A 20,411-nucleotide genomic window follows, 5' to 3' on the forward strand; every position below is an offset into this window, starting at 1 on the left:
CCCCCACAATACTCATATTTTATCTTATTTTAATCATCTTATCCCATAACAATACTTATTTTAATCATCTTACCCCACAATAATACTTTCCCTCTCTCCAATTACCTTACACCACCACAATACTTTACAATAAAATAATCCCCCCCTTAATTTGCGTGCCCTTTTGAAAGGGGAGAGTTAAAATAAATAGAAGGGAGTAGTTATTTACTCCGAATGTTTTTTACTTATGTGCCTATATACCGCTATTGCTTTGATGCTAATTATTTTTCAAACCGACCAAACTCTATATGCTCTTAAAACACAACTTCTGCAAACTAAAATAAGCTAAACTACGCTATTTTTCACTTAATTACTCTAATAGTAAAAATTTTTAAAAAAATCCGCTCAAATAAATTCTCACCTATCTAAATAATAATCATTTCAATATTATCAAATCATAATAATTCATCTAAAATAATCTCAAAATCAATAATCAATCAACCATGCATGCATGCATGCCCTCAAATACTCAATATCTTTGCCTTCCACCTTGAGGCAAACTTTAATATCTTCTTCTTATGAATGCCTACAATTCAAACCCAGATTTTTTTGGTTCATCTCCAGATTTTTTTTCTGTCATCTATTTCATTTGTTTACAAAAAATTGTTTGGATATATTCCCACAAACTTTTAACCTCCCAAAAATCTTAGATATTTTTTTTCGGGAAACACTCCATATATATACACCATCTTTTCTAAACTCCAAACTTTAAAAACGCGCTTCATATTTCTCTCTCCAAATTTCTCTCCAAATCCTTCTATTTTATTTACTCCATGAGCATTCGCGAAACCCTAGATATTATCGCACAATACTACGACGAAGGTGATTGATCGACATTGACGCAGTTCTTACGATATTCATCACGAAGTTGCGATTTCCGACGTATGATTCGTTTAATTACTTTGTTTTTTTGTTTGATGTTTGCTGTTCTTGAGTTCTTCGATTTCGATGTTATCGCACAACACTTAGACGTCGGTGATTGATCGTTTCTTATGAAATTCCATCATGAAATTGCGATTTCCGATGTGTTAATTGTATTATCTTCTCTCATTCTGAAATTCATCACGAAATTGCGATTTTCCTGCGTATAATTCGTATTATTTTGCGTCTATCTGCTTTAATTTACTTTGTTTATGATTTATGTTTGTTGTTCTTTGATTTAGATGTGATGCAGCGACATTGATGCAGTTCTTGTTCATCAGGAAGTTGAATATTTCCGACGTATGATTAGTATTATTTTCTTTCAATTTGTTCAATTTTACTTCGTTTATGTTTTAGGTTTTGTTGTTCTTCGATTTTGGGGATAAATTGCGAGTAGATCTATAATTTGATTTGTTCATGTTTGCGTTCTTCAATTGTAACGGAGTTCTTCAATTTAGCACGAGCTTCAATTTCAACGTGCGTTTTTGATTCAATTTGTTTCGTGTTTTGTAATTTCAGTGCCGTTGAAGCTGCTTCTGACGAAGATCAAAGTGACGCTATGTGCTCATTTAGAGGTAGTTTTTCTTGATCTTTGACTACTACCGTACGTATACATCATGATTACTTTGAAGCTTTGAATTTGCTGGATATATATATGCGCTTTTGAATTGAGTCTTGCTATCTTGCTGCTATATTAGTAGGAAAATGAAAGGGCGTCACCCCGGGTGACACTTAATTTGGGCGTCACCCTCTCACATGGGGTGAGTGGGGACCTCTTTAATTTAGAATGCATGTTGGGTGTCAGTCGGTGGTAGGGATGGCAATGGACCGGATCTGGATAGGGTCCGATAGGATCCAGATCCATATCCGCCACACCAACGTTGGATCCATATCCGACCCATATCCGGCGGATCCTAATTTTCCAGATCCATATCCAGATCCATTTTCAAATAAGTGGATCCATATCCAACCCATATCCACGGGGTCCGAAAAATTAGGATCCATATCCTACCCATTAGGGTCCGGATCTACGGATCTGGATAGGGTCCAGGATCCGTTGCCATCTCTAGTCGGTGGCGCCCTATCACTATACATATTAATAAGAGTAAGTTTACATACGAAGGTAAGATTATTGGTAGTTTTGAGATAAAGTGTTGGTAAGTCTTAAACAACACCCACTCAAGACTACCAATAATCTACCACCAAAGTCTTAACAAAGTCTTAAGTTAGTATTGAAAATCCAAGACTCAACTTAAGACTTTGAGTTTGAGTGAGTTTTGACCCTACTTTCAAAGGAAACTATCCAATGAGTGGATCTCATTTATAATTTCTTTTTGTTCTTTTTTTTTTTAAGTTTGTAAAAAAAAAAGTGAAATGGAAGAGTAGAGTCTTAGATGAGTCTAAGTTGAGTCTAACTAATAATATATGGAGTCTCAGCAGAGTTTGAACAATAAAGAAATAATAAAAGTTAGTGGAAAGATATGTGGCAAAGTCTTAAAACTTTCTTTGGGCTAGCTTATGAGCCATTTTATTGTATTTTTAAGGAATAAAACAAAACAAAATACTATAGAACATACAACATAAATTAAGGATATCTATGAGCACAACTCTAGTCTTCCTCTAGTCTTCAGATCTTAACGAGCACCTGTATATAGTCACCGAAAATAGTAACATGGTAGATATTTTTTCTTAACACCCAACTTCCGCTTGATCCGCCGAGAGAGAAGAGTCCAACTTTGGTACAAAAAACTTCCGCTTGATCCGCCGAGAGAGAAGAGTCCAACTTTGGTACAAAAATATGAGCCATTATTCCCAAATTTGCATACCATCCAGGTCGGGTACTTTTATCATCCCTCCAAATAGCGTCCACATGAATTATAGTTTGTGTACAATTATAGTTGATACCAATAAGCTTACTCTTGTATTCTTATCTAAGATTTAAAAGGTCGCAACCCACATCATCGTGAGAGACTATGCTTAGTCAAAGACTTTGATAGTTTGTTGTTGTTGGCCGTGACAACTTTAGAGAAAGAGTCTTCTTAAATGGCAATGACACCTTTCAACGAAAAAGAATGCTCCCCCAAAGCCACTTTATTTCTATCCTAACACGCAAGATAGTCCACGACGTACAAAGGAACGACGTGATTACCTCATTAGGATTACACATTTTTCTCATGAGAGAAAGCCAATTGATAATCTAGTCTTGGAGGCTTAGGTGTGTCTTTGGCTAGAATTAATACCAAGTGGCTATCTCTTCATATTCTTGTAGCAAAAGTACAATCCCTAAATAAATACTCCAACGATTCTACCTTCATACGATCACAAACAAAACATTCACAAACACCATCCAAGCTCCTTTTTTGAAATTCTTTTCCAATGCTGAAGAGTTGGTAAGAATTTTCCAAAGGAGGATAATCCATACCTTAGACCATGCATGGATGTTTTTTTATGAAGCTTTTGCATGCATGAGGGGGAGATCCTAGAGAGATCTTTAGTCGAAGTCATACAATATCAGTACGGTAACAAAGCTTCATAGTAACCTTTTTTAACCGAGTAATCTTCCTTAGAATCTTTAGTCTAATAAGCAACTCTCAACCTCCCACACTAAATCCCTAGCAAAAAGTGCGATACCCCAAAAAGTGAACATTATATTTAGCTTTAATTCGATATTACCCCCAAAATTTTCACTTTTAGTACATGATATACCACTTCCTTTGAGCTAAAAATTTAGATACTTCTGAAAAAAATAGTGTTATGGGGTTTCCATTAGGGGGGTTTCAAGAAAGGGAAAAGAAATCAAACTCTTTCATTCTCTTGTTTTTTCTAAGGGCACAAAAATCCATTCCCTTTACTCATAATTGGGAACAGGTTTACCCTCCATTCCTCTGACCCCTTAGGGCATTAGTAATAGAGGTTTGTCAAAAGGTTTGTAAGATGATGTGTCCATTATTTTAGAGGTTTGTCTACAAACCCTCTATTGCTGGACATGGGTATTGAGGTTCATGGATGATAGGGGTTACAATATAGTATACAGGTTTGTGGAGAGAGAATGTGAGAGAAGAAATAGTATAGTGGGCTATATTATGAACCTTGGAGAGGTTTATCTATTGTTGGTATGAGGTTTGTGAGTAAATGAGTTTGTATATTATCTTATGTGCCATGAAAACAAACCTATTGAAGGTTCGTCTATTGCTAATGCACTTAGGATATCTCATTCCCTTTTCTCATTCCCTCCACTTACATCAAAATACACCACCAACACCAACCACCACGAACATCAACCATGCTGCCATCACTGCCACCGCCACCGACAGCTACTCGTAGGGATGTCATCAGGGCGGGTATAAGCGGGAACGCCTCCGCACCCACCCCAATTAAGAGGCTGATACGGGTAGAACTTTTGCGAGTGGTGGGGCGGGTACGGATACAAAAATTTCACCTGCCATGGGTGGTGGAGCGGGGATGGGTTTTAGGTCATACCCACTTAATATCCGCCTATACATCAATTATTAAAAAAATATTTATTATTATTACTTTGTATAATGTTTTTTATTAAATTTTATTGAAAATTTTAAAATACAAATATAAAAATGAAATTTGTGGAAAATCATAATGATTAAACTACATTTTATTTGAAAAGGTTGATAAATGAGGCGGGTCTATATGCTCATGGTTTGGGTTTTATCTTGGATCATATTGCTTGGAAACCAGGGAGAGAGTCAAATCTTAATATATGGAGCACCCGATGGGTTGATGGAGGATTACCTGATCCTAATGAAGATTTGTTGGACCCGACTTTTAACTTCCTAAAAGACCTTTGTATCAAGAATTTATGCTACAATGAAGGGGGTGGAATGAGGAAATGATTAAGTTGGTGTGTAGTGAAGAGAGTGCTAATAAGATCTTAGCGATTCCTCTAAGAAATCGGGGGGGGGGGGGGGGGGGGGTAGATGAAATCTATTGGCCGTTTCATAAAAGTGGTGATTATTCGGTAAAGAGTGGGTATGGTACTATTTTTAAGAATTATTTTGAAATTAAGGGTTCAAGAAAGGATAAGAAACGGATTGATCAAGGACGAAAGCTTTTCTGCAAGGCGCGACTATGGAGGCTTCCTCGACCGCAAATGTGGAAAATTTTAGTGTGGAAAATTATTACTAACTCCCTCCGTGTAGGCTATGAAGTTGTCAAAAGAAAGTTGAGTTGGGAGCCCTTCTCTCACTTATGTCACAAGGAAGAGGAAAATCTGGAATCGTTGGATCACCTCTTGAGGGATTGTGACATCGTCTCGAGGCTTTCAGCTGGCTCCTCTCTAGACTCTAGGCATTAAAATGGATCAGGCTCACAATAGTAGTGTTGGGGACTGGATTATTAACTGGATTTACTACCTGAAAAAGCTGGAGGATGGAAATACAAGGATTCTCCTTTTCTTGGCGACTTTGTATTGTATTTGGACTATGAGAAATAACTGTATTTTTAGGGGTGATGTTCTTATTCCCAAGCTATTTTATGATCAATGTCACCTGCTGGCTAGTCTGGCTTCTCAAAGTGCGGATGTAAAGGACGAGACTCGAGGCTTAATCCATAATGCTACTCCAGTTTGCCAGGAAAGTGTTAATGACGTGTGTAGACCGAAGGAGGGGTAATCGTTTTACTGGATTGGGGACACTGGCTCTTTCAGGATGATGACTATTTATGTCGACGCTAGTTGGGAGTCTACGTGCAAGGGAGCTGTGGCCTGGGTGGTTTTTGATGATATGGGGATTATTCGCTTCAAAGGGAGCGTTAAATGCAGGGCGGAATCCCCATTGCAAGCGGAGGCACGAGGGGTCTTAATGGCTATGGAATAGGCTTGCAATCAAGGGGTCCTGCACTTGGATTTGGCATCGAACTTTCTACAGTTATTGCTACAGTGGACAGGAACGGAGAGCAAAAATCATCAAATCAAAGGGCTTTTGGATGACATTTCTAGATTATTGACATCTTTCCATTGTTTATGTTTTCGTTATGTGTGCAGGAGGCGAAATGAAGACGCACACAGTCTGGCAAGACGGGCGTTGATTTCGCTTTAGGAACTTATTTTTCTGGCTGCCAAAAAAAAAAAAGGCCTTGCTGAAAACGAAGATATCCGTTTACGTATCCAATTATTGCCATATGGTGATAGTAGGGACATAATTTTTTGACATTTCCGCCAACTTGTCTTGCCATTTGGTATCTATTTGATATGTTTATTGTTTAAAACGAATAATGACCGTCTTAGGTACATATCAAAATGTTAGATGAAACTAAGGTCTAACATACACCGAATCCTAATACATTAAAGTGTTGTTAAACTACATCAAATGTTGAGTATAAGATTGAAAAGGCCATTCCATTGGAGCTATCACCATTGGCGAATTCATGTTTATGGCATGAATTCGGGGTTCCGGGCTATTGGAGAACAATTTTTTTTTTATTTTGTTCAATTTTTAGGCCAAAATAAATAAAATTTACACTTTGTTATACTCCCTCCTATTCACCATTTTCTTCCCTATTTCCTTTTACGGATTATTCACGTTTTCTTCCCTATTTCCTTTTTTAGGTTGATTTGTGTGGTACAAATTCAATAGCATGTAGGGTAGTGTGTTTTATGTGGTCCAAATTCAATTTCTTATTTCTTGTGCAAAAAGGAAAGGGGAAGAAAATAGTGAATATGAGGGAGTATAAAAATAGTCTTTTATTTTCATCGGGACCCTGAAAAGAAAGTTTTGGAATTTGTCACTAACGATTGCTGACTATGCTTTTGTTTTATCATGTAATAGTTAACAATTAGTCTTGTTGAAGACGGGTCGGAGCAAGTGACGGGTAATGCCACTCACAAAACGGATAGGGGGGACAAGGTGGGGGCACCCCCATGTGCTTCCCTCTCTCCTCTATTTGGGTCATTTGTGAGAGAAAATGGTATCCGTCACTCCAAAGTGACGGATACGTGCCGTCTTCAATGAGATTTTGTGAATAGTTAATTTGTATTGTACTATTACTGATGTAACTTGTTCTAAGAATAAAATTGATGGAAATGCTCACTCCTTACCCCCCAAAATTTAAAAGGTGAGAGGTCACAAGCATGTGACGGAATTAGCCCGTCACAAGCAAGACTAGCTGATTTACATATGCCTTTCAATTATGGAGTATTTAATTTCATTAGCCTAAATTACTTTTTAATATTTTTACGTGGAGAAAAAAAAACTAAAATTTGCAGAAGATTATTTTTTGACTGCCAATGTTTATTACCCTCTTGAAAAATAATAGGGAAGCTAATACTCCGTACTTGATATAGACATAACACGATGTGTGTATTCAATTATTCATAGACCAATCACATAATAAAATGAGACTTAGTCAGCTTTATCATAAACAAATGAATATAAGACTTGTATATTTTAACCTGTAATTTGGAGTATACGGTTTAATAATAGTGGACACGAAACAATACTTTGTCCCCACACTTCCCTATATACTTTTCCTTCAGTCTGTTGACTTCTTTGGTTCCTCCTTACCTTCTACCTCTCACACCAAGTTTCCATTAAAAGGGTCTTCTCTTAAAATGACAAAAATATCAGCATTTTATAAGAAAAAATGACTATTAATAATAAAAAAATTAATTAAAATTACGGAAATAATAAATACAGGCCTAAGGACAGTATATCATTTTCTAAAAATAAACTCATGGTAACTTTTTATTATCAAAAAAATATTCACATTTACATTATATCCGTCTTAATTTCAAACGAATACCACCCGTTTAAAATGAGTATTTGCCCAATTGAGGAGTGCTATGGACCTTCTCCCTTTCCCTCTCATAATTGATTAATTTAGTATATATCGTGTGGGATCAGGTTCAAAATCTCGGCCGAGTTGTATCGGATTTTCACTCTACCGATACGAGATATCGCCCGAGAAATCCCCGAGATTCTCCGCGATTTGTCCGTGACGACCGATTAAGGACCAATTATACCGATACCGCGACCACGACCGATACCGAGATTTAAAACCATGTGTGATTTAAAACCATGTGTGGTATTGAAAAATAAGTAGATGAAGCAACAGAAACGATATTTTAATCGGTTGTGAGAGAAGAAGGTAGATAGAAATTGTCTTGCCCAAATATGTATACCTCATAGCTGTATCCTGATATACGTTTTAATTGGTTGAAAAATCTTGTGGGTCCCACTGATATGCCCTAGGCCACTAGTCAGCGTAGAAAGCAAGTGGGCATTCTTTGTTTTTGATCCTAACATATCTTGTTAATCAAAGGAGCAGGAAAATCTTAGATGCTATTTATTCTGATGCAACATGATAGTGGATTCTGGAACTCAGTTTTGTGTGTATATAAACACTTCACTAGGTCATCTTATTTGTCAAGCTTACCCTAATTCTCAAGTTGGTTTCCTTTTTTGTTACCTAAATCAGCTTTCTATAAACAGACACTTGTCCTTTTAATCTGAGATTTTGTCATCATGCCGCCTCGAGTATCAAGAGATCCACTGGTTGTTGGTAGAGTCATTGGCGATGTTTTGGATCCTTTTACCAGGTCTGTTAATCTAACAGTTAACTATGCTAGTAAAGATGTTAGCAATGGGTGTGAATTTAAGCCTTCTCAAGTTGTCAGCCAACCTAGGGTTGAGATTAGTGGTGGTGATCTTAGGAATTTCTACACTATGGTAAGTTTTGTTATTATTCTTCTTCATATTATCTATAATGTACCGTTATTATTAGCTGCAGGTGTCAGACACGACACAGTGCCGGAGTTTTGGATACGGTTATATTCTGCAAAGTTTTGTTGATGAATGTTTTCTGTAGGTGATGATTGATCCAGATGCTCCTAGCCCATGTAATCCAAGTTTCAGGGAATATCTACACTGGTAAGTAAACCAAACCAATTTTGATATCAAACTTGTTGGAGATAATGTTTGTTTTGAACAACTGATACATGAAAAACTTGTCATCCTATTGAATTTGGCTTATACTAACATTCACCCATTATCTTATCAAGATATCTGTGGTTCAGTCGAATTTTTCCGATTCTTCAATGGTTACACTTTCCCTCTATGTGAACTATCTACATCATTTAAGAGCTTATTGGTTCAATTTTTCGGTTCTTTTAAGTGTTTTACGGAACTAGCTTGCCTAAATAGTAGTCTACTGAATATCGGCTTTAGTCTTGATTCTCGATTGCTAGTCTCAGATGTCATTCTATGCTAACTCCGCCTCATAACTCGGTCAAAAATGCAATGTATAACTTCTAAGCTTATTATCTTATGCTTTTCGATATTTTCTGACTGCTAATTGTATTCCATTGTTTGTGTGGGCTGAAGGTTGGTGATTGATATTCCAGGAAATACTGGTGCAGCCTTCGGTTAGTCCTTTCACCTTACTCTTTTACATAAATGTGGGTAATTTTAGCTTTCAGTTTCATTATTACTACTAGGTTTTTGAGTTGCACAGAAAGTATATGCTGGCTTTTTAGGGTTCAGTAGGCCTTAAAGATTAGGGTATACAGCTTATACAAGTATAGGCACATCCATTCTTTGTTTATGTTTATAATTTTATGGCTACCCCAAAGCTAACAAGTTTTCCTTTTTCTTGAAATCATTATTTTGTGATGTAAATGAGAACAATAACAAAGCTTTAATATCAAAGTTATCTGTGAGTTAATTAGCTTATTCGTTATGGGGGCAAAATCATGAATCAAAAGTGCCTAGGGTTAGATTGGGAAAATCAATATTACTTAGAGCTTGCTTGGGATAGAAGTAATTATTAAAGGAGTAATGGGAGCTAAAATGAGAAGAAATGGGAAGAAATTGGTGGTTAGTGGTGGTTGTGGAGGTGGAAAGAGGAGGTGAGGGAGGAATTATTACTTTCACGAGGAGTTAATGCATTACTTGAGGGGAGAGGGGAGTAATAATAACTCCCTTAGGGTCTGTTTGGATAGGAGGATTTGGAGGGAAAGAGAGGGGAGGGAAAGGAAGGGATGATAAATCTTTTGTTTGGTTAGGAAAATGGAGTGGAGGGATTTTGAGAGGAGGGAAAATGAATCCCTCCACTTCCCCCTCCAAGCCAAATTATTTCCTCTCCAACAAAGGCAAGATTTGGAGGGAAAATGACCTCCTCCATTCTCCCTCCCCTTCCCTTCCATCCCTTTTTCTTCCCTCCTTCTCCCTCCCCTCCCTTTCCCTCCACTTTCTCTATCCAGACACACCCTAAGGGTATGTTTGGATAGCAAAAGTGGAGGGAAAGGAAGGGGAGGGGAAAGGAGGGAAGAGAAAGGGAGGTAAGGGAAGGGGAGGGCAAATGGGGTGTGGGTGTTTGGATACAATTCCTTCCAAATCTTGTTTATTATGGAGAGATTTTGATTTGCCTTCGAGGAGGGAAAATGGATCCCTCCAAATCTCTCCCCTTCCATTCCCCTCCACCCTTATTTGCTATCCAAACAAGGGATTTTAAATCCCCTACTCTCCCTCCCTTTCTTTTCCCTCCAAATCCCTCAATCCAAACACACCCTTAATGAAGGGACTTTTACACTATATTTCTCCATTTCTATCTCCAACCCCTATCCCTTCCCTCTATTTTTTAGTTCATTTTAGCTCTATTACTCTTGTTACTCAGACTCGTTTAGAAGTATCCGACACGGGTGCGTGTCCAAGTGTCGGACTCGGCTATTTTTTTGAAAATAATGCATATTTTGGTCTAAAACGAGGTGTCCAAGTGTCATACCCATGTCCGAGTGTCGAGTGTCGGACACGGATACGCGAGGAAATTAGAAGAGTTGGAATAACATAAATTACTCCCGTAATAATTACTCTCATCCCAAGCAAGTTCTTAGTGGATGGAACTGTGTGCTTGTGTGTTATGCATGCATGGTATATTGGTAATACTGGACGACTCAAGCTTGTTTAGCCTGAAGTCCTGAACTTACATGACATGGATGCGTCATAATAGAATGGTTAACATTTTCTTGTAGATATACTTCGGAGGCTTAGAGCCATTAAACTATGTTATCTTCTAAACTTCCGAGAGGACTATATATTTAATTTGAGAAATGTTACCGACCTTCTTGTTTTCACACAATGAAACCGTCTTACACAATAACAACTGTTTTCTTTTAAACTTCTCTTTTCACAACCGATTAAAATATGTTTGTTTTTCTTGGGAATGTCAATTAAGAGATTGAAATACTATATGTTAGTTAAATGAGAATGTTGGATAGAACATTCAAAAGAGAAGTTAGAATTCCTAGTTCAATTTTGGACTATCATTCATAACAAGAAGTGTCATCTTTTTGTTTACCTATGTGCTTGAGAGTACCATGCTTATAGTGATTCTCAACACGAATCGTTATCTTAATATTACCCCGATGCCTTATTAACTCTCGTAAATTGTGGGATAAGAGGGGTTGGATGTATGTGTTGAACTATGCCCCAGAGCAATCGTTATGAAATGTTTTGAACGAATTTCATTATTAATGGAGATTAATAATTAGATGTCATTTTCTTATTATCTTATTAAGATGTTAATATGATGATAAATCCTTGATTAAACTGGTATACTTGACATCATAGTGGAGATTATGATAATGAGAGTCGAGTATTATAGAGTTTAGTCTAAAAGTGTTCTTGGTCATGGGATTATCAGAATGGGACTATGATAATTCGGATAGACCAATATATTGATAACGGTACTCATAGTTTGAGTATTGATGGATCTCATTCATTAAGTTATAATATAAATAATGCATATGGAGATATGATTATTGAACGTGATCAATAGTGAGATTTCCCAAATGGTTATTATATTATTACCTATGCCGTCGATGTGGAAATTCTCTTAAGAAATAGTTGTATATTTTATCCTTTGATCTGAGATCATTATTGTAGTTAATAGACTACTTATTGTACTTAGATACCGGACACTAAAAATGCTAGTTGAATGGCCATTGGGTATAACCTATGTAATTACTGATGAGTCAAGATGGAACCGTCAACTCAAGGTAATGAGTTTGAACTCTCTATGTTGTCATTAATCTTATTGGTCATATCAAAACCTTGGCCATGGTAGACGAATGATTAAGAAAGGAGTTTTCTTAAAGTCATTCCCGACCGATAAGGATCGACATGTAACATAGTGGTCGTCTAGTGGGGTTTGACAGTCAAACTATACCCTAGGACGATCCGGAGTTGAAACGATGGAGGGAAATAAAAATAGTGTCCTTTACTAAGTTCGAGTACAGTGAAACATATTTTTATATTGTGTGCTAACACGGAAATATGGTTAATATCGGAAAAACGTCTGTATGAGAGACGGATCGAACCGAGTCAAATTGGCATTAATGTTTACACGTCTTTTTTTTGATGAATATGATTCAATCATGTTTATCCAATTTTTGCTACGTGGCTTTTTACTAAAGATTGCTTAGCAAAGTTGGTTTAAGCTATCTTGTGCCTATAAATAACAAGGCATTCTTGCTCTTTAATATGCACAGAAGTAACGAGTTCATATTTCATCTTATTCTTATACTTCCACAATAAAGTGAGTGTGTGTTTCCCCATTAAAGTGAGAGTGCTTCCCCATATTTTCAGGTTGTTTCAAGGGTTGAAAACGTTAGTTTATCTATCGGTTTAGATACTCTAGAGACTCCGTACTTTCGGGGTTAGACCATGTTTACACATAAAATATGTGTCCCTTTACCCAGTTTTACAAGTTTTTAAATGCAATAGGTTTCAAACATAAAATATGTGTCCCTTTACCCAGTTTTACAAGTTTTTAAATGCAATAGGTTTCAAGAGGACCGTGTTTCCGTCTTCCGTTATTACATGTGATGTACCGTGGTCCCTTTAGTATGCAACCTTACCCTGGCAATAAAAGGAGGTTATTTCCAAATGAGCCATGATCAGTTTAGTGAGTTATTTTGCCATATTCCATCATAATCCCGAACAAAAGAATAATGAGTCTTGGACTCCTTCGGAAGTTCAAGAGAGCTAGTTTGGAGAAATTTGAAACAGTTGTGATGAACAAAAGGTTAGACTTTTGAGTTATTGATAATGGTAATATACCCTCATAAGATTATGTTAGTGATTTTTTTTTTAATTAGTCTATGGTAGAATTTGTTCATTTTAGTTGTGTTTAATTGATGGTATTGTTCAATTAATTTGTTTATGTTTTTAATAAGTACTATCTCTAATCCAATTCAAATTATCCATTTGACTTTTTACGGTCTACTAGACGACACTTTGACCACTTTTTTTCATTTATATATTATTTTCGTGTGTCGAAATTATAATTTTTCGAAATCTCTTTTTATAACAAACGTAAATATGTCAATTTTACATATAAATTTTAAAAATTTGATTAAATATAATCGATGTCAAAATTTCACAAGGTTGACTTTAAAAAGTGAGTGACTAGTTTGGATGGGATTGGAAGGTATAGTAGTTAGTAGTTAGTTTTATCCGCTTTTAATTCTTCATTGTCGTTTTTAATGTTTCCCGGTTTTTTTATTTCAATTAGCAAGTTTTTGTCGAATTTTGTTGTTAAATGTTGTGTTTGTTGGTGGTTTAGTGTTGGTTTCGTTGGCCATCGTTGAAGGTTTTGTCGAGTTTGGGTGCATTCATGGAGTTGACGATGAAATTCATCGTCTTAACTATGGAGAAACGATGAATTTCATCGTCTTTTTAAATAAAACTAACTATTAACTACTTGTGGACCAGATAATACCAGTTTTCACATGCCCTTATTAAGCACTATCATTTTAGTGGATCCTACATGTTGTATGCCCTTATTAAGCACTACTTGTGGACCAGATAATACCACTTGTGGCCGTATATTTAGGCTTAGAATTGCTGCTATTGTGCTTCATAATGTGAGTTTAGGATCCTTAATTAAGTTTTTTTTTTTTTTTTTTTTTTTTTGTAACATATTAATTAAATGTGAATCATGTTTATTTGTATAGGACAAGAAGTGGTTTGCTATGAGAGCCCACGACCTTCAGCAGGGATACATCGCTTCATATTTGTGTTGTTTAAGCAATTGGCCAAACAAACTGTGTATGCTCCTGGATGGCGTCAGAACTTCATTACAAGAGACTTTGCCGAGCTTTACGATCTCGGTTTGCCTGTTGCCGCGGTTTATTTCAATTGCCAAAGAGAGGGTGGTTCCGGTGGAAGAAGGTGGTAAACATTTACTCTCTCGAATATAATGTTTTACTCCGATCCGGTTGATTTACATGCTCTTCAAGGTCATATTTTGAACTTCGTATGTTTTATTTCGAAAAATATATAATTCTATAAAAAGGCTTTTTGATAACAATTATATATAAAAGGAGTAATATATTTTTATTTTTATTTTTATTTTTATAATATTACCGCTTTAAAAAGACTGGCCGGAAAAATTAATTAATATTATAGAGAAACTATTACCTCAATTACGCTACATTATATACAATATTTTACTTAACGTAATGTTTTATTCTCCAATATTATATTGAGGTAAAACTAGCAAATATGTAACACTTTCGTGTAATAATTTAATAAATAGCAATATGTGACTTTCTCGTTTTCTTCGTTTACCCTTGTTTTTTTTTTTTGCATAGATTTGTTAACGGGACAAATCAATCGGCTTGAGTATTGGTGCAAGATTTGTCATCTATGGTGCATGCATGCACAATATACGTCATATTGATTATTAAGTGACACGTTCACGATACACTCATACACTCATATATCATCAAAGAAAGGAGAAATTGGAATCGGAATAATATTGTTTCTAGAAATTGTACTAATATTCTAATATAATATTCGAATAAAGTTGTTCTTTTTATGTTCTCATATTTTTGTAGTTGTTATCAAATGGTTGTGGAAGAATGTGAATCTCTCATGAGAGACCGTCTTCCACTAATTTAGTGGGAGATATAATAGGGGAAAAATATATTCAATGGGTCCCCCACCCCATCATGTGAGAGGTCTCTCAATAACGCTATTGAGAGACCGTCTTTCCGAAGTTTTTGTTATGTGGTGATCACATTACCCGTCTTAAGCTTAGCACGGATCAAGTATATACCACTTGTATATGTAAAAATGTATCACAAATTCTCATTTGTGACGGGTCAAGTAAAACCCACATGGGAGAATAAAGACAAGTCCTTTGTGATTCCTTATACATTCTACTAGTTTTTGTCTTATCTATCATGTGGGTGATACTTGACCCGTCATAAGCTTGTGACGGATATATCCGTCACAAGTGAGACCTATTAAAAATGTGTAGAGAAAATCAATATATCTGTCTTATATACTACACAAGTGATATGATAGTTGATCCGTCGTTAGTTTAAGACAAACAGTATTGTCTTAAATAAGAACTTGTGATAAATTATTATAATCAATGTATGATATTTTTGTAGGAGGCCTTGGGACAATGATGTCCTCATGCAACCCATGCGTCGTCATTTGGCTTTAAACTATCACAAAAGGTGCAGATGAATCCAATTTTCTACTCATCAATTTGTACGGGCAGCGTGATTAGGGTGTGATGATGATCAATGATATATAATTATATACCCTGTAAAATAATTTGGACACTTTTTTTATCACTTTTTTATGAATCCAATTTTCGACTTTCTAATATGTATGAACAATTAGATAAACTGATACACAAAATCTCATTGAAGACGGGCGATATCCGTCACAAGCTTGTGACGAATACCGTTTCCTCTCACAAAATAACCATTGAGAGGTGAGTGAGAAGCACATGGAAGTGCCCCACCTTGTCCCCTCTCCCTTTTTGTGAGAGGTCTTCTGCTTGTGACGGGATTAGCCCGTCACAAACAAGACGCTTTGAAACTGATAAGGGGTTATTCTACCTTAATCAGAGGTTTTGAGCTTTAGCTTGAAAATACAATAGTGTTAAAACTCATGAGATAGAGCTTTTCTGCCCTAATAATTCTATCTTACTCGAATTCGTACTAAACTAGATGGTATACACACACACACACACACAAAAAAAAAAAAAAAAAAAAAAATGTTACCAAAACTTTTTAACATATTGTACACAATTGGTGTCTTCATAACAACAGTAATAGTAGGTTTTACGCTTACACCATTGTTATCAAAAAAATGTTACCAAAACTGTCAAACATATTGTACACAGTTGGTGTCTTAAACAACAGTAATAGCTGCCACAAAAAAAAAAAAAAAATAATAATAATAATAATAATAACAATAATAGTAGGTTTTACGCTTATACCATTGTTATGAATTGATCGAGATGAGCTTGGAGCCTTTGAAGCAATGTTGTCAGGATCAGGATTCTACTTTGGATCGATGATGAGGGTAGGATCGAATCGATAGAATCGGATAGTTGAATCGCACAAACTCGCTAAATATAATTTTTTATTTGGTAAAAACATATAATATTCCACTTGGGTGGATTGTATTTGTGTGTGAAGAGTACCGTCCTCCGAGAGAAGACGGTAAAATTTTTACTGAAAGGACCACGGTACATCACATGTAGCAACGGAAGACAGAAACGCGGTCCTCCTGAGACCTATTGCATTTAAAAACTTGTAAAACTGAGTAAAGGAACACATACTTTATGTGTAGACAATAAATTGGTCTAACCCCGAAAATACGGAGTCTCTAGTGTATCTAGACCGGTAGATAGACTAACGTTCTCAACCCTTGAGACGACCTCGGATATAGAGAAAACACTTTTCTCACTTTAGTGTATGTATGAGCGTAAGACGGAATCGGAACACTTTCCGATTGACCTTGTTGTTATTAAAAACCTCATGGCCAAAGCACAATTTATAGGCAAAGAATCCTTGGCCGCCAAGAAATGAATTACGTGAGTCACATCCTTAACAATTAAGGATTGCTCATGGAAAAGGCACGTTGACATACAAAATCAAACTTTGCCTTTGATTTGCATGCATAACGTATGTGGCCTAGATCAATTCATTTCGGTATGTCTCTCTTATAAACGTCTTTCCGATATTAACTATATTTCCATATTAACGGACAATATAAAAATATGTCGTCGAGAATATTTAATTAATTATCTCATAATAAATTAAATAACCGTAAACGTTAAATATCACACCGTAAATGTGTGACCACATAGGTTCATCACTAAACCGGTAATAATTAATCTCATTAACTATTAATCGAGGTTGGCGTCTAACAACACTCCTCGACGGCCGGATAGCGTGTATACCAATATTCACTGTACTTCACTGTATTCGATGTAACACCCCATATTTTATAATAATATTTTATATTCCCTCCTATTCTCCATTTTGTTCCCCTTTGTTGTGGGCACAAGATTTTAGGAGGATAATAAAGTATGAATTGTGTGAGTTGGGTGGGGTTTGGTGATAGGAGAGATGAATGAATAAATAGGAATTAAATAAGGAATTGTGAGTTGGGTGGGGTTTGGTGATAGGAGAGAGGAATGAATAAATAAGAATTAAATAAGGAATTGTGAGTTGAGTGGGGTTTAATGATAGGAGAGAGGAATTAATAAAATAAGATTAAAAGTTTTTCAAAAAAGGAAAGGGGATGAAAACCTGAATAATCCGTTTATGGAAATAGGGAAGAAAATGGTGAATAGGAGGGGGTAATAATATTTTATTATAAAAGTATTTTATTAAATTAATTATTTTGAAGTTTAATAATATATTTTGGAAATATATATTTATAGCTTCGGTTCTCTATTTTATTATTTCTCGTTTTGATATACTTTAGATTGGGTTATAATCAGATAATCCATTGTATGAGCTAATGAATCCAAAGCCCACTTATTAACCCTCATATAGTCTTATATAAATACAAAACTCTTAAGCTACCTATTTTCGAGTCCATTTTTGAAATAATGGTCAAAAATAAAATATTTGTCGTTTTGGGTCAGTTTTGAAAATATTTGTCAAAATGGTGTCCACGTAGGCTTGGAATTTCTAGACCTGAAACACGCCATTACTAATGACATTATCACGCCACTACAAGAAATTTTGGATAATATCACGGTGTATAAAATTTATGTACTTTATAATTTTAATGACATTATCTTAACTTAATTGTGTATGTTATTCAAATCATATCACATACGGCAAAAACTCCCACTCCCCTGATATGTATGCATAGGATATGCATATGAAATATCATGAGAAGATGAACAGGAAACAATACTGTTAACATTAAGCTTGTTGCCACCCAAGCTGTGTAATTTGTGCTAGGTGGGAGTTATACTCTGTAGCAGACACATTGATGAATATTAAGACCATCCCCAAGCAAGGTTGCCGACTGGGTCGTGACCTTGTTGGGTCACCTTAATGACACCTTAAATTAGGATTAAGGGGTTAATTTTGGTGACCTTCAACTACTCAGGGTCAATTGGTGACCTTGAGTTGGGTTGGTGACCTTATTGGTGACCCGCTAGGTGGCACACTCCCATTGGCTGGAAACAAAAAAGGACAACCGTCAAAATAAAGAGAATGTGACATTTGGTTGAGTATGATGACCCGGTAGGTGGCACTCTCTCATTGGTTAAAAAGTGAAAAATAATTGGGTTGGTGACCTAGGTCGTGACCTTCTGCTTGGAAGGATGAAAGTGGATCAAGATAATTAAGGTGTGATAATGAGGAAAAATATTGGTGACCCGATTAACTCGACCTTCTGCTTGGGGATGGTCTAATAGCTCTCGAAACTAGCTGCATCCCTTATTTACGGTTGAATTATAGCATAACTTCATTACATTTGGATTCAACTGTTTTGACCAATATGATGTTTTACTTGATAATATCGATTTAACCAATATTAATTTTTTTTTGATTAAGAAGGGGATTAACCCGAAGACCTACAGCGAGTAGAGTCCCAAAAAGAAGAAACAAAAAACAAAATAAAGCTACAAGCAGCCATACAACATCAGACCAAATACAAAGCATTCGACCCTAAAAACTTTATCCCCTCCACGACCTTAACGTTTTCCAATTGTTCATCCAATCTTCTAACGAGTATGGCATTTTGTCTTTCCAAGCTTTACTCCCATCCCCACCCGTAAAACCACTTTGTCCGTCATACATAACCAATTCGGTGCTTTATTTTCAAAAATGAATTCATTCCTCACCTCCCAAATAAGGGTCACAATAGCAACGAACATAGCCTCCCAAATCCGTCTTTCAAAACCAGCAAAAGGGGAGTCATTCCACCATATAAAAGCGCCCTCAATCTCCATGGGGCAAATCCAATTTATACTCCACTCATCACAACAATCCATCCATAACTTCCAAGAATATCGACAGTGTAGGAATAAATGATTAGGGGTTTCCAAAACATCTCGGCAAAAAACACACGTCATCTCATCCCAAGAAAGTGTCTTCCACTTCAAAATCCGATCTTTTGTATTTACTCTCTTCCACAAAATAGCCCATAGAATAATTTCATAATGCGGTGGGGCTAGATTTTTCCAAATTAGCGTAAACCATTGTTTCCGCTCCACATCTTCATATTTTAGATTATAAAAGGCATTGACAAAAGATTTAGCTGTATACCCGTCTGCCTTGCCAAATTCCCAGTACACACGATCCACATCATTTGGAAGCGGCGTAAAGTCCTCAATTAGTGACCACAAATAGGATTATACATCCAACAGTCTAAAGCGTGGACAACCAAGATAAAATTCGAGCTACATGTATTCTTTCTGAGCTAATTTAAATTTCATGTTTTTAATGTGTAAATGAATGAAGTCAATACTTTCTAATAAAGCTCATATTCTTTAATATAAAGCTCGGATACTTTGACACAAAGCTCAGGTTCTACACCGTACAACATATACATCTGGTTGTATAGTCCATGAATTGATTAGTGACATCAAATGATCAACCAGGCCTAGTTCCCATTGGAATAAACGCCTCCTCCAAGTCAACTGCCATCTCCACACGCCATTCTGCCAACAACCCAGGTCCGCTATATACTCGTTTTTCTGGTTAGAGACGCTAAACAAACGCGGGAATGCAACAACCCAGGTCCGCTATATTTAACCAATATTAATAACTCTCTAAATTTTTTTTAATAGCATTTTTATTTTGAATTTTATTTAATTCACTTGTTTTTATGAACCATTTAAACAAGTTTAGTTCAAATTGTTGTAGGTATTTGAGTATGTGATTAACACACTTCTTTATTCTCTTGATTACACTAAGCTGCTAGATACTATTGTTGACTCCGATCCTTCTCTTGTGACATCAGCTTGTGGGCGTACGAATTCTGCTTTAGCTCTTGCCCTGACAATTTCATCCGTTCTTTTAAGCATCCTAACTGTAGAAGTGGCAAATAAGCCCCAAACGTTTGCCACTACGTGCAAATTAGCCCCATAACATTTTATACGTGCAAATTAACCCCATTAGTTATACTTGATGTGCAATTTGCCCC

General features: G+C 36.1%; 1 protein-coding gene across 4 annotated transcripts; it reads left to right on the forward strand.

Moving 5' to 3' along the window:
* The first annotated feature begins 626 nt into the window (after window positions 1-626).
* LOC141646655 (protein VERNALIZATION 3-like) lies at window positions 627-15,707 on the forward strand. 4 transcript variants are annotated; one of them, XM_074454546.1, is made up of 8 exons: window positions 627-921; window positions 1,203-1,260; window positions 1,480-1,535; window positions 8,421-8,657; window positions 8,797-8,858; window positions 9,312-9,352; window positions 13,943-14,159; window positions 15,389-15,707. In XM_074454546.1, exons 4-8 carry the CDS (start codon window positions 8,454-8,456, stop codon window positions 15,465-15,467), a joined length of 603 nt encoding a protein of 200 aa, XP_074310647.1. In that variant the 5' UTR covers window positions 627-921; window positions 1,203-1,260; window positions 1,480-1,535; window positions 8,421-8,453; the 3' UTR covers window positions 15,468-15,707. The 4 variants fall into 4 exon arrangements, with proteins under 4 accessions (XP_074310647.1, XP_074310649.1, XP_074310648.1 ...); XM_074454548.1 differs by lacking the exon at window positions 15,389-15,707 and adding an exon at window positions 14,582-15,140; XM_074454547.1 differs by lacking the exons at window positions 627-921; window positions 1,203-1,260; window positions 1,480-1,535 and having other exon boundaries at window positions 8,083-8,657.
* Window positions 15,708-20,411: the final 4,704 nt, after the last annotated feature.

This window comes from Silene latifolia, chromosome 3 (genome assembly GCF_048544455.1).
Source record: "Silene latifolia isolate original U9 population chromosome 3, ASM4854445v1, whole genome shotgun sequence".
Classification (NCBI taxonomy): domain Eukaryota; kingdom Viridiplantae; phylum Streptophyta; class Magnoliopsida; order Caryophyllales; family Caryophyllaceae; genus Silene; species Silene latifolia.

Coding starts and splice junctions, on each gene's coding strand:
- LOC141646655 (XM_074454546.1), top strand. CDS start 8,454: ATGCCGCCTCGAGTATCAAGAGATCCACTGGTTGTTGGTAGAGTCATT. Junction 8,658..8,796: donor TTAGGAATTTCTACACTATG/GTAAGTTTTGTT, acceptor TGTTTTCTGTAG/GTGATGATTGATCCAGATGC. Junction 8,859..9,311: donor TTCAGGGAATATCTACACTG/GTAAGTAAACCA, acceptor TGTGGGCTGAAG/GTTGGTGATTGATATTCCAG.